General features: G+C 37.9%; 1 protein-coding gene across 10 annotated transcripts in view; it reads right to left on the bottom strand.

Moving 5' to 3' along the window:
* Window positions 1-14,548, bottom strand: part of LOC108255706 (probable E3 ubiquitin-protein ligase HECTD4) — a 167,750-nt gene that overhangs the window by 108,729 nt on the left and 44,473 nt on the right. For all 10 annotated transcript variants that reach the window (XM_017451855.3, XM_017451846.3, XM_017451850.3 and 7 more), the window contains 5 exons: window positions 14,374-14,498; window positions 10,786-10,939; window positions 10,048-10,151; window positions 9,719-9,923; window positions 9,402-9,521 (listed from right to left, as the gene is read on the bottom strand). In XM_017451855.3, coding sequence (XP_017307344.2) covers window positions 9,402-9,521; window positions 9,719-9,923; window positions 10,048-10,151; window positions 10,786-10,939; window positions 14,374-14,498 — 708 coding nt within the window. The remainder of the gene's footprint in view (window positions 1-9,401; window positions 9,522-9,718; window positions 9,924-10,047; window positions 10,152-10,785; window positions 10,940-14,373; window positions 14,499-14,548) is intronic.

Raw genomic sequence — 14,548 nt, 5'->3', positions numbered from 1 at the left:
ATCCTTGGAATGTGGGTCTTTGCCTCCAACTCTGACACAAGGAACGATGGCTCTCCCTCTTAAGGAGGGTAAGGATCCAACCTCCTGTGGTTCCTATAGACCGCTGTCCCTGCTTAATGCAGATGTAAAGGTGTTGGCGAAAGTAATTGCATATCGTTTAGAGAAAGTGCTCCCTTATATTATATCTGAAGAGCAGAACGGTTTTATAAAGGGACGTCAGTTGTTTTTCAATACCCGTACATTCTTTACTATCATTTATTCAAAGCATTCGGCTGAGCTTCCTGACATTGTAATTTCTTTAGATGCTGAAAAAGCATTTGACAGGGTTGAGTGGGAGTATTTGTTTGCAGTTTTGAGGAAATTCGGATTCCTTTACTGATCCCCTAAAGCCAGGGTTTAGACGAACGATATTTATTCGGATTATTTTGCTCTCGGACGAGGGTGTCGCCAAGGCTGTCCTTTATCCCCTCTGCTTTTTGCTGTCGCTATCGAGCCTCTGACTATCGTATTAAGATCTTCCCACTCGTTTAAAGGAATAGTCCGATACAGTGCCGAATACAAATTGTCGCTATATGCTGATGTGTTATTGTATGCAACCGATCCAATTGCCTCTATGCCTTCTGTCTTAGGTGTTCTGGAAACTTTCAGTTTTGTCTCGGGTTATAAATTAAATTTGGACAAAAGCAACAGTTTTCCTGTCAATACTGCAGCATTTACTCTCCAACAGTCAGATCTACCTTTTCCATTTAGTCAGTCAGGGTTTAAACACCTAGGTATCAACATGACATGTTCTTTATCTAATCTTGCATCAGCTAATTTCACTCCCCTTATCTCAAAGGTTAAAGCCAAGTTCAAAGTTGGGGTAACCTCCACCATTCACTAATTGGCAGGATCAAAGTTTTTAAAATGAATATATTATAGAAATTTCTTTTCTTATTTCAGTTAGTTCCTCTTTTTCTGCCAAAACAATTTTTCGAATCATCGGATAAAATAACTAATTCTTTTATTTGGGGCGGGAAGCCACCAAGGGTTCGTAAAACTTTATTGCAGAATGTAGACTTAGTGCAGGACTTGCATTACCCAATTTTCAATTCTATTACTGGGCTGCGCATATCCATAAACTCTGCTACTGGGTTAAATCTCCTGGATCTTCTTGGTGTAAATTGGAACTATCATCTTGTAGGGAATCCTCTATACCTGCTTTACTTTATTCCTCTCTACCTACAAAACTCTCTCTATATACTGATAATCAAGTTGTCCTTAACACACTTAAGATTTGGTATCAATTTAGACGGCGCTTTAAATTTGTAGGCACATCCTCTTTGGGTCCTTTAAGCAACAACCACCTATTTCTTCCATCGTGTTTGGACTCTACATTTTCAGTGTGGTATGACAAGGGCATTAAACAATTTTAAAAATCTGTATGCCGATGGTGTCTTTGATAGCTTTGCGAATCTGTCATCTACTTATGACCTCCCTGTGACACATCTGTTTCATTATTTTCAAACTCGCAATTTTGTTTCTAAATGTTTTCCTAATTTCCCCTCTGCACCTCCTCAACAGGCTTAGAAAAGCTTGTTTTCAAACAATCCACATCAGAGAGGAATGATTTCTAAGATTTAGGATTTTATTCTGGCGCTAGGTAGTCAGTCGAGTGCCAAAATTAAGAATGTGTGGGAAATGGAGTTAGGAGTACAAATAAGTGGAGTCTTGGGAACATGCTAAAGGCAGGATACAGTCTACCACTTCTTGTGCTCGTCTTGGATTCATACAATTCAAAATTTTACATAGGGACTCTTTGTTTAATTCGAGACGTTCTGTAATATATCCAGAAGTAGAGGACAAGTGTGATAAATTCCATGGCTCTCCCTGTCATCTTGGCCATATGTTTTTCTTTTGCCCTGGTCTCTATGGTTTTTGGACTGGTTTCTTTACTATCATCATGTCCACTATTCTCAGAGTAGATTTAAAACCTTGCCTATTGATTGCTATATTTGGGATTCCTGATGCCTCAGTTCCATTAACTGTTAACTGTTCCACAAACACGCTTAAAATCTATGGGTGACAGGGCTTTTTCTGTCTCTGCTCCTTCACTTTGGAAGGCTCTTCCTCCTGAACTCAGGGAAGCTCAGACCTTTGGCATTTTTAAAGCTCAACTTAAAACACACAACTTGCATTTGACTGCTGATGTCTTCTTTTATTATTATTTTATTATTATTAACGTTGCTGTTCTTATTAATTTTTGTGCGTTTTATTTTTCTGTGTACTGCTTATTTTGTGTACAGTGCTTTGAGAAACTGTTTTTAAAGGCGCTTTATAAAATAAAGTTATTATTAAGCTCTGTACAAAAAGACATTATCGCTTTCACATCCCTAAAAGCAAGACGTTCCCTACTGTTGCATCGGAAGTCTGGTAAATATCCAACTGTCTCCCAGTGGCTAAAGGACGTGATTTTTTTTTTTTTAAACTCAAGAAAATAAAGTATACAATGAGGGGTTGTACTGACAAGTTTTTTTCTTATAAATGGCAACCCTTTATTTCATATTATATGGAGTTACAGACACTGCCCTCTTGAATTTTTGTGCCTGTTGTCGGATTTTACAATGTATACTTAGCCAGATATAGATATTGGTTAGCCATGATGAGCTGGGGTGGGGTTTTTTTTAGTTGATTGTACTCTTTAATTTAGTTTTTCTTTTCTACACTGTGCATGCATGTGTGTATATGTAAGTATAACAAAAATGAGAATGGTATTGTTGCTATGTGACAAGAAGTATGTTTTCTTTCTCGATAAAAATATTTGAGGAAAAAAAAAAGAAGGGATAAGTGGAGAAAGAAGGGATCTACTCTTTATATAAAACATATGAGCTCATCAGTCAAACACGGTGGAGGTTGTGTCATGGCTTGTACTAGCATGGCTGCTCTGGAATGGGCTGAGTAATCTTTACTGATGTTATTGATGGTAGCAAAGGAGGCATGTTCTATGTAGATCTTCTAGAGGTAAATATCATCTCATTCATTTTTATTTTTTTTTTAAATCTCAAAGCCAAATGACTTCAGTATAGAGCCAAAAACAAAGCATTGGCCTTGCCAATAAAATTACTCCTAAGCCTTCACAGTAGAATGGTTCACCACTACTCCTGTCTCATCTAAACCATCTTGCAGGTCTTTAGTGTCATATGGGAGGTGTTGAGGCCTTTCTGCCCAGCAAATATCTGAGATAGTTTTATCTGAGAGTTTTCCTGGTCTTCTTGGTCTTTCTTGACTTCCACATTTTCTCTTAACTGCCATTTCTTAATGACATTTCAGACAGTGGACCCTATGAGCTGGAAGTGTTTTGATCTATAAAGTTAGTGACTATACAGTGCTGTGAAAAAGTACAGAATTCTTCTGTTTTTGTGAATATCTCATACCAAACCGTTTTAGATTTTCAAACAAAATAGAACATAAAACCAAGGCAACCTGAGTAAACACGCAATGCAGTTTTATTTATTTATTTTATTGAAGCAAAAAAAAAAAAAGTTATCCAACACCTATTACCCATGTGAAAAACTCATTTCCCATTTAAACTTCAAATCTGGTTGTGGTACCTTTAGCAGCAATAACTGCAACCAAACACTTCTGCTAACTGGAAATATACTTTCACTTACTTTAGGAATTACTCATATGCTTTGGATTTATTGTCTTGCTGCATAATCCAGTTGTGCATGAGGTATGAGGACCATGAAGGTGTGTTTTGGCAAAATCCAGATGAGTCTTAATGTTCTTCTGGGTTAGCAGTGGTTTTCACCTCGCCACTCTTCCATGGATGCCATTTTTGCCCAGTGTCTTTCTGATAGTGGAGTCATGAACAGTGACCTTTATTGATGCAAGAGAGGCCTGTAGGTCCTTTGATGTTGTCCTTGGATCTTTTGTCACTTGCTGGATGAATAGTTGCTGTGCCCTTGGAGGAATTTTGGAAGGTCGGCCACATCGGGGAAGGTTCACTACTGTGCAAAGTTCTTCCATTTGGAGATGATGTCTCTCACTGTGGTTCTCTGGAGTCCCAGAGACTTAGAAATAGCTTTGTAACCCTTTCCAGACTGATGTATTTCAAATCACCTTCTTCATCATTTCTGGAATTTCTTTCATCTTTGGCATAGAGTGTTACTGGGTAAGACCTTTTAACCAGTTTCATGCTGTTGAAAAAGTTCTATTTATGTGTTGATTTGATTGAACTGGGTTTGCAGTAATCAGGCCTGGTTGTGTCTAGTCCAGCTGAACCCCATTATGAATGCAGTTCCAAAGATTTGGGGAATTGGTATCTATAAGGGCAAATACATTTTCACACAGGCTCAGGTGGTAATGTATAACTTTTATGCTTTAATAAATAACATTATCGTTTAAAAACAATATTGTGTGTTTACTCAGGTTGCCTTTGTTTCATCTTAGATTTTGTTTTCATTTCTGAAACAATTTAGTACGAGATATACACAAAAACAGAAGAAATCAGGAAGGGGCAAATACTTTTTCACAGCACTGCACATATGAGTGGCCAAAAGTTCAGCCAAAAGTACGGTTTTATTAATATGTAAAATGCTCAATTGAAGTCACACATTTTTATGGGTATATGGATTTCATCATTGTCAGGAAAAGATTTTAGAGCTTTGAGCCGTGACTGACTGAACTACCATTTGCTAGCTAGCTAACCTTAATGATAATAGGGCTGACAATTGAAAATGATAATACGGCTGACAACCCTATTATCATTAAGGTTAGCTAGCTAGCAAATGGTAGTTCAGTCAGTCACGGCTCAAAGCTCTAAAATCTTTTCCTGACAATGATAAAATCCATATGTAAATTGATTATTGACCTCGATTATGATTTTGAATGTCTACGATTACATGAATATGATCGACAGTGATATTGACGTTTAAGTTTTGCCCTCCGCTCATAGAAAACTCCACTGCAGATCAAATCAAGCGCTTCCTACACTTACAGCCAATCACCACAGAGTGGTGCAGGGATGACGTCATTTTGTAATGCCCAAACCCGGAAACGAGTAAGCATTTTAGTGCTCGAGCTGCCAGCTTCGCTTCGTGCTCCAGCGCTTGCACGAGGGGAAATCATGAGACTAACATGTTGCTAGATGGGACTACAGACGTTGTCGGGGACATTAAACCACATCATGCCGAACAGGAAAAGTCTTTGCAGATAAACTGGTTCAGGTGTGCTATATTTTGGGTACAATTTTATTTATATTTTGCTTCTATGAGATGATGCACTTTTAGGATCAGTCTAATTTGATGCAAAGTTTGTACATTAGCAGGAATGTAGCACAACATGGTGGTGAAAGCAGCGGTCTGTTTATTTAAATGTGAAAGTGCAATAAAAATATGTTGTCCCTAAAATCAATGAATAATTGTGATAAATAATTGTGATCTCAACATTGATCAAAATAATCGTGATTATCATTTTGGCCATAATCGTGCAGCCCTAAACGATAATGAGTCTTTATTGATCACATATACATTACACCACAGTGTAATTATTTTCTTCAGATACCCCAGCATGCCAGGAAGCTGGGTCAGAGTGCAGGGTCAGCCATGATACAGCGCCCTGTCAGAGAGGGTTAAGGGCTTGAGGGCCCAACATTGGCAGCTTGGCAGCGCTGGGGCTTGAACCTCCGACCTTCCGATCAGTAACCCAGAGCCTTAACCGCCAAGCCACCACCGCCGCCCATCCATCCATTTAATCAACATACTATAAGTATAAGTAGGTAATTTAATGTACTAACTGCAAATATAATGGAAAACAGCAGTCAACCTTTACACTCAACACAAATTAATAAATCGCTGCTTTCCATGATTTTAATCTAGCTCTGATCCCTGCAGCAAGTTACCCATCTGAATGGAGAAGTGCACTCATATTGTCTGCTCATTCTGTGGATGTAGTCCATTTAAAAAGGAGTGATTGGCTAACCTTAACAAGCTACTAAAAGTTTCACTAATGTCATACAGTCAATAGTAAATGACTATGAAATTTAGTTAGTGTTAGCGACCTTGGTTTATGCAATCATGTTTTGCAGTACAATGGGCTAGCTTAAACAACAAAATGAGCAACATATCAGAAAAAGTTTCCCGCTAAGGGTCAGTTAGAACAAGTCACGACAGAACAAGACATGGCTTTGCTACAGAACCATCAACAGTTTCAGGTGCATGTTGGAAAGTGCATACACATTCATGAGGCTCGGCTGTCATGTCCAATATGGTCAATCACAACCACATCAACCAATCAAACACATTCTTTATCACCAAATAACTCCTAATCATAAGGAAAAACATTAGAGGAGATAAGGTCAACATAACTTGTAAAAACTACATAACCCTATTCCTGAAAATAATTTCTGGAGGTGTGAATTAAAATGGAAATATGCCACCTGTCCCATTCATAAACACGGGAATGGAAGGTATTGAATATTGTGGAGCAACCAGCTGATAGAGGGTCTTAGAGACATCTTGGCTTTACTTTTGTATCCTTGTTACAATGTCCACCCATATACAGTCATTGGGAAAAACAAAGTACACCCTTCTTCAATTTTATGTTTCATCAGGGCCTAAATAACAATTGTGTGGGCCTCACCAACTTAAACAAATGACCTCAGGTGACAACAAAAACCACAACAGATGTAAATTTATGATCATTTCTTCCCAAAAATTATGCCCCACAAATAAACCAATGTTCAGAAACCAGGTGGGGAAAAATAAGCACACTCTATAGAACCACCTTTAGCAACAATAACTTGTAGTAAACAACTTCATGGACCCTTGTCAATGGCTTCATCAGTTCTTGAATATTGTAATGCAATCTCTTTTCTGGACTTCCCATTAAAACAATCAATAAACTGCAATACATCCAGAATTGAGCAGCCAGGTTTCTCTTTCATTCTAAGAAATCACCACATATCACTCCTGTACTTCGCAGGTTACACTGGTTACCTGTTTCATATCGCAGCCAATACAAAGTTCTCCTCATCATTTCCAAAGCCTTACATGTTCCAGCCCCCACTGCTGATCTCATCTGTCCCTACACTCCATCACGCTCTCTCAGGTCATCTGATACTGGCCTATTATTCATGCCACATTACAAGCTGTCCTCACTCGGTGGTAGACCTTTTTGCTTAGTAGCCCCTTCACTTTGGAACTCTATTCCACAATTCCTCTGTAATTTTACCTCCGTACAAGATTTTAAAAACCAACTCAAAATCCATCTCTTTGTCCAATGTTTCTGTGACTCAAATGAATGGTCATGTTTTTTTTTGTGCGTGCGTGTGTGTGTGTGTACTTTGTGCTATTTATGTCTGCTTTCTAATTGTAAACTGACCTTGAGTTTGTAGAAAGGCACTATAAAATATATATATATTATTATTCTGTAGGAGTTAATCACTCTCTCATGTCTCATGTTTTAGAGAAATTCTGGCCCACTCTTCTTTACAACATTGCTTCAGTTCATTGTTTGTGGGCATATTGCGGAGGGCATTCATTTATGCACTGCCCTCTTAAGATCCTCCCACAGCATCTCAATGCAATTGAGGTTGGGACTTTTTACTTGGCCATTCCAACACCATGAGTTTTTTTCTTCTTGAGCCATTCAGATGTGAATTTGCTGGTGTGCTTGGGATCATTATCCTGCTGCATGATGTAATTTTGGCCCAATTTAAGCTGCTGGACAGATGGCCTCAAATTTGTCTTGAGAATACTCTGGTATAAAGTGAAGTTCATTGTTGTCCAAATGACCAAGTTTCCCAGGTCCTGTGGCTGCCAAGCACAAAATCATCACCACCAACACCACCATGCTTGGCAGTAGGTATGATGTGTTTGTGGTGATATGCTGCATTTGGTTTTTGCCCACAATGGCTTTGTGCATGATAATTAAACATCTCCACCTTGGTCTCATCAAAAGGATATTTTTCCACAACTTTTTGGGGTTTTTTTTCCCACCAGATGCAATTCTGCAAGTTGTGTTGCTATAGAAGGAGCTTTTTCTTAGTCACTATGCCATGAAAACTATGCTTTTCTGATTGTGTTGTCATGAACATAAAAATTTTATGTGCTTACAGAGGTCTGTAGGTCACACGATGTAGTGTTTTTTTTTTTGTTTTCTTTTACACTTCATTAGATTGAATGTGCCGACACCCACTCGTGGGAAGACTGGTCTTGAAGGCTCTCCATTTGTAAACAATCGTTCTCACTGTAGAATAGTGAATTTCAAATTGTTTGGAGATGGCATTATAACTCTTTCCAGATTGACGACCAGCAACAATATGTTGTCATGGCTGAAGTAGACAAGCATCCGAGTGCTCCAGAACACTAAACTGTCAAAAGTTCTGCTTTTATAGAGGTAGTCACACTTCCTGATTGTAAGCTAATTTTGTGCATTTACACTTGGCTGTTAATTGCTCTCTTAATGTTTGCAGAGGTAGAACGGGTGTACTTAGTTTTTTCCACCTGGTTTCTGAATGTTGGTTTACTTTTTTGAGAAAAAAACTACTACTAGAGTACATGTGTAAAATCTGTTGTGCTTTTTTCTTTTTTGCTGTTGTCACTTGAAGTTTATCAGTTTGTTTATAGAAGTTGGGGAAGGCCACACAATTGTTATTTAAGCCCTGCTAAATAAAAATACCGAATTGAAGGAAGACATTCGTTGTACGTGTCTGTATATAGTTTTGGTTTTGATATATATTTTATAGCCATCCCCTGCTTTGAAAGCATCAATTAGATTCATTTTCAAATCCTCAAGTCAGCTACTAAGAGGAGCCCATGGTTGTCAAGTGTTAGCACAAGGTATGGAGCTTTGAATTGTCATCAGCTGACCTTTCCTAATGACAATATCCGAGTAATTCTAAGTAGTCAGAACAAATCAGTTAGGGCCTTACAAGTTTACTTTTGAGATCCTATCAACCTATCAATAGAAAGGTGTCCAAACCTTTCCACATGCCAAAATTACTTTCTTTTTTCAGGAACATTAATCAAATAAAAAGTAATTGTGCATTACCATTTACAAAGTTTCTGTGTACTCCCTTTTACTTTAAAAATCAACACAATGTGCGATTTTCCCAAATGTGCCCAAACAATTGCATATAACTGTATAAACCCAATCAAACCTGTACTTCCTGCTGATTTTTTCACTCTAAGGCCATTTAATAGTTAAAACATTAAAATTTTGGAACCATTTGACTTGGTTCTTTTATTTCTATTGCTTGAATATGTTCTGAAAGTTTATGAAGAAATGATATTTAATGAACAGATAATTTCATCATGAACTGTTGAGAACCAGTGAATAAATTATGTAATTAAACATTTGAATGCCCTCATTTTAAAGTCCATATAGCATACCAGTCTGTGTGTGCTTATCTTTCTCACCTTTACAAGATCTTTTGGCCAACCAGTACCCAGAACACTGCGGCTGCCGTAACCCAGGGTGTTGCCACCATGCTCAGTCACTTTGCGACTATTTGTGTTAGGACCAGCGTAGATAACAAGCTAAAAACATAAAACAGAGCAACATTTGACCACTGGGGAAACATGAAAATGTTGGAATTTTGCACAACAAATCTCATACATTCAGCCTGTAACTGGCAAATTGACAGTGCAGTTTGGCAAATTACTGTAAATGAAAGTATAATATAACACGAATGTTTAAAACTGGAATAAAACATAGCTGATGTTGGAATAGCCACCTTATCATAGTCATACTGTGAAGAGCAACGAGGGTCAAAGCGTAGATAAAGACAACGAGCACCAGGGATATGTACAGTCTCTTTAAATTTGTAGTTGTCACGAACTGGATGGATAGTTTCCACTGTTTTCCCAGCAGCCCATGGGGCAGGGATCTTAAGTCCTGTCAGAAAGCCTGGCTCTTCCCTTTCATCAAGAATCTGGAAACTGCAAGATAGAATTATATATTATGTGACCATAATGTAGATTTATTCCACTGATTAAAAATAAAACCTTTTTTTTTTTTAAAGAATAAGAAATAATAAAAATAAAGGCCATTATATACACCTACCCATCATCATTACAAGCCATCTTAGCACTGTGGTTTAATAGGCCACCCCTCAGTGGAGAGCCTTCAACAAATAGCGGGGACTGGGTCTTCAGAAGCAATGCAGTCTAATCAAACAAACAGAAAGACAAGAGAAAAACAATGAAGGTGTTCATATACTGCCACACAACATAAGTGCACACCAGAGCATGTGAGCAAAGAGGAACGGTGCGACACTCCACTGTGTGCGCACTCTACTCAATCGCTCATGGCCCAAGCGAATGCTCCACTCACGTACCGCTCACGTTCACCAGTAAAACAAAGTCCGCTCAAATCCTGTGCCGACATTAAACTTCTCTGTAGAATACCTCGTTTCTGTTTGTAAGCCATTGCTTGAAAAAATGCCTCAATTAGAGTAGTAGAAAATAATTATGATATTTGTGGGTGACATTCTGTTACAGGCTGTGTTGATTGATTCATAACAGATGTCTAGTTAGCCCCTTGGTAAACTTGTATAAAAGGCAATAATTGAAAAAGAATATTTGATATTCCTTATTTGATTTCCGTCAACAACTGGTTGAGCAGGCCATTCAAAACAGGCCGAAAATAAACCAAAAAATGCTGGGAAACACAAAGTGCATTCTGGTTTGTATGAGTGGTGCTTTTCTTAAAGACAGGCACTCTCCACTCCAGTGAAATTAGAACTCCACTCCCATGTTCTGGTGCGCACACACGCACACACACACACACACACACACTAACCTGACTGGTGTAGAGGACGAGCTGGACAAGTTGTGGCATAAGAGCATCAGCAAGTGATAGAGTTTGCAGATTGGGGTGCATGAGAGAGGTCAAGAGAACTGGTAATAAATGGCCCAACATTGTAGCTTTAGTCACCTGCTCCAGTCCTTTTAGTCTGGAAAGTAAAAGTTTTGTGCATGAGCAATAGGAAATTGTACTTAATAATAATAATAATAATAATAATAATAATAATAATAATAATAATAATAACATTAATAAAAACTGCAAGCAGCCTTTTCGGGGCCAAGCACCCAGACTCTGTGAGCCGCACATTCATAGACACGCTACATTTGTTGCCTAAGCAATTACAGGAAAGCAGAGCCTTAACTTTTGGCAAAGCGATTCAAGAGTGATTTGCAGTTTCACTCATGATGTGCATGTTTTGATCACAGACAGTGGTGAAATTCTATGTCTGTAGGAGGAAAGGTCTAGATGAACAGCAGCATGGCATTGCTACAGCTGACACTACTGCTGTGACCTGTTGTGTTGTCTGTTGCTAATTTAACATGTGAAACATGATTGATACTGCTCTGACCTGATTTTTTTTTCTTCATGTAATTTAAAAAGCATCTAAGGTTTTTTTTTTCTCTCTCTCATCAGTGTGGGCCTTTTCCCCAGTATCTGCACCAAACTTACGTCTTATATTGTGTTTGTTTTATTTTATTGAAAATTCAATAAATCAATAATATCAAATAGCATTTTCAATAAAAATGCTATTTAATATTAAAATCTGTCAGTCATGTGTTGTCTGTATAATAGTACTTTGAATGGCTAGAATGGCAGTAAGCAGTTGCTTAGACAGGTCTCAAGATGATGTGAGCCAAATTTGGTGAAGATTGGACAATATTTGGAGGAGAACGGGTAGCAAAACGGCACTTAAATGTAAGCACTTTTAGCATGTTAATGCAACTTTTGACCAGTAGGTGGTGCTTACGTGAAATTTGTTGCATTGCCTCAGGCCATATTCCTGAGAATGCCTACAAAATTTTGTGTAAGTGTGTAAAGTCCTTGCTGAGACAGTCTCATTTCCTGTTTGCCGGCTTCATTGTCAGATTCTTTGGCCCATTACGGGCAAACCGTTTGGAATATAAACATTGTTTTGAAAACTTTTGTCCATTCTGGTCTGAATAAAAAAATATTATTATTATTTTGTTAGGCCTACTATGAAGATGACGTCAAATTTGCTGATGATTGGTCAAAATTTGTGGGAAAGGTAGCAAAAAAAACAAACAAACAAACAAAACAAAACAAAAAAAAAAAACAGTTTTTGACAAAATCCAATATTCATCATAAGGTGCATTGAACTCATTTCAAAGGAATCTAGGGATGCCTGGCTTTGAACTTTTGGACACACATTGGCAGCACTTGGCCCAAATTTTGTAAGAAATGTTCCGTAAACCCTCCCTAATCATTGTGCCAAATTTCACAACTGGGCTGCCATAGACACCCTAGCCAGAAGAAGAAGAAGCAAAACAATAATAATAAATAGATATCAGAAAAGGTAGAATAACAATAGAATATAATAACTAATCCAGAATATAGCCACTCAACATGTTTTCAACAAAGTTCTCCCACACCACACCACTGCTATGCTCCCTCCACTGGCTTTCTGTAGCTGCACTGCTCAGTTGGACCCACCATCTCTCAAGATGCGTTCACACAGTGATTTTACCGCTTCAGGTCGCCAGTAGCTGTATTATGAAGTCACCAATAGGCGTTCCTACTACTGGCTGCATAGTAACATGGGTGTCACAACTACCATTCCACTTTTGACAACAAACCAATTATCTTGCTGCTAAAATTAAACATTCTGGAGAGAGCGCGATCTTATATATAATTCACCAGTGTATATATGCATCATATCCTACAAGATGAAGGAGAAGCAGTGTGTGCTCTTTGCCATTGTGGAAATCTACCTGCTGCAAAAGCACAAGCACCAATTAGCTTAGCTTAGCTTATGGCCTTAGCACTTGTAAAGCAAAATAATAATTATGAAACACACTCACTTTTTGTTGCAATTGAGCAAAATCCCAGTGTAGCTTCTATCTCAGTAAGTGAGCGTCACCATAAGGGTGTCATTCACTATGTTTGATGGTGACCAGGAGCCGGATCGCAGCTCTTTGGCTGCAGTCTCTGTGTTTCCTTGGTGCTGCTCGTTCCTGGGCACCAAAACAGCGACAAGCCGGACACTTCATCCAAGATAGGAGGTACACTGGGATTTTGCTCAATTGCAACAAAAAGTGAGTGTTTCATTATTATTTTCTTATACACACAGATAGATGGATACATATACATTATATTATATACATATAGATATATACACAGTATATATACACACACACATATATATATTATATATATATATATATATATATATATAAAATGTGTATGTATGTGTGTATATATATACACACACACACTAATATATATATATATATATATATATATATATATATATATATATATATATATATATATATATATATATATATATATAAAAATATATATACACACACACACACACATATATATATATATATACACACACACCCACCCACCCACCCACCCACATATATGTGTATATATATATATATATATATATATATATATATATATATATATATATATATATATATATATATATATATATATATATATATACACATATACACACACATACACATACATATATATATATAATTTGCTTTAAACCCACCAAGATCCTAAGCTAAGCTAAGCTAATTGGCTATTGCCACAATGGCGCTGCTTCTGCTAGTGAGCAGGGGTGGCTACAGATCATGTGTGCTCTACAGTCTTCACTCCAATTGGTAGTCGTTGCACAAAGTCACTTCAAATTTGTATAAAGTTAAACTTTGGACACGCCCACATCCGGTCGCCATTAGTCGCCGTTTCTCATGTCGCTGGAAGTCGCTAGCCTTCCGGTCTCCAGTCGCTGCGAGTCACTGTATGGGTGAATGCACCTTCAGGGTAAAAGGAAGGCATACATCTAGGCTCTGAGTCACTGGCTGTCTTCAAATGATGATAAAAGACCTACCTCTTTATAGTACTTTTAGTACTATAAGCACTTTTAGTTTACTGGGGTTTTTTTTAAATAGTTGGTGTGCATTCTTTTTCCATATTGTACCAACCTCTCCAAACAGTGTTTGACAGATAGTACTCTTACTCCCTGACCTACTGAACCAGTATGAGGTCTGTGTCTATTGATAGAGACTTTAAATCTTCACATCACTCTGGATAAGGGCATCCTGCCAAAAGCCATAAACGTAACTGTAAAGTCTTTGGAGAAGGCATGAAGTCAAAAGTTTTAATTCAAAATTATATTCCTGAAAAGTATCTTTTGCCATGTCTGTTGATGATATCGCTAACACTACTGTAGTAACAGTTTCAAACTAGGAATTGGAAGTTTATGTGGTGAACACAGACGAGCTGAGTGATACAAAGGTCATCCATTCTTGGAATGCCGCTCGAACAATCAAACGAGTGGACCAGAAGTAACTGCTGTATAATGAATAAAATCTTCAGACTCACCTGCTTTCATGGTCAGTAATGTCACTGTTGATGAGGGCAGTGGTAACTTGATGAAGAGTCTCCAGAACTTCATCACAGCCAACCAGGATCTTGCAGGCCAAGGACAGGATGCTGGTCTGCAGTTCCTAAAAGAAACAAATTCACACAGACATACACTTCTGTCTTAAGAACAAAA

This window comes from Ictalurus punctatus, chromosome 22 (genome assembly GCF_001660625.3).
Source record: "Ictalurus punctatus breed USDA103 chromosome 22, Coco_2.0, whole genome shotgun sequence".
In the NCBI taxonomy this organism is placed as follows: Eukaryota; Metazoa; Chordata; class Actinopteri; order Siluriformes; family Ictaluridae; genus Ictalurus; species Ictalurus punctatus.
This window is presented reverse-complemented; position numbering and strand designations above follow the sequence as displayed.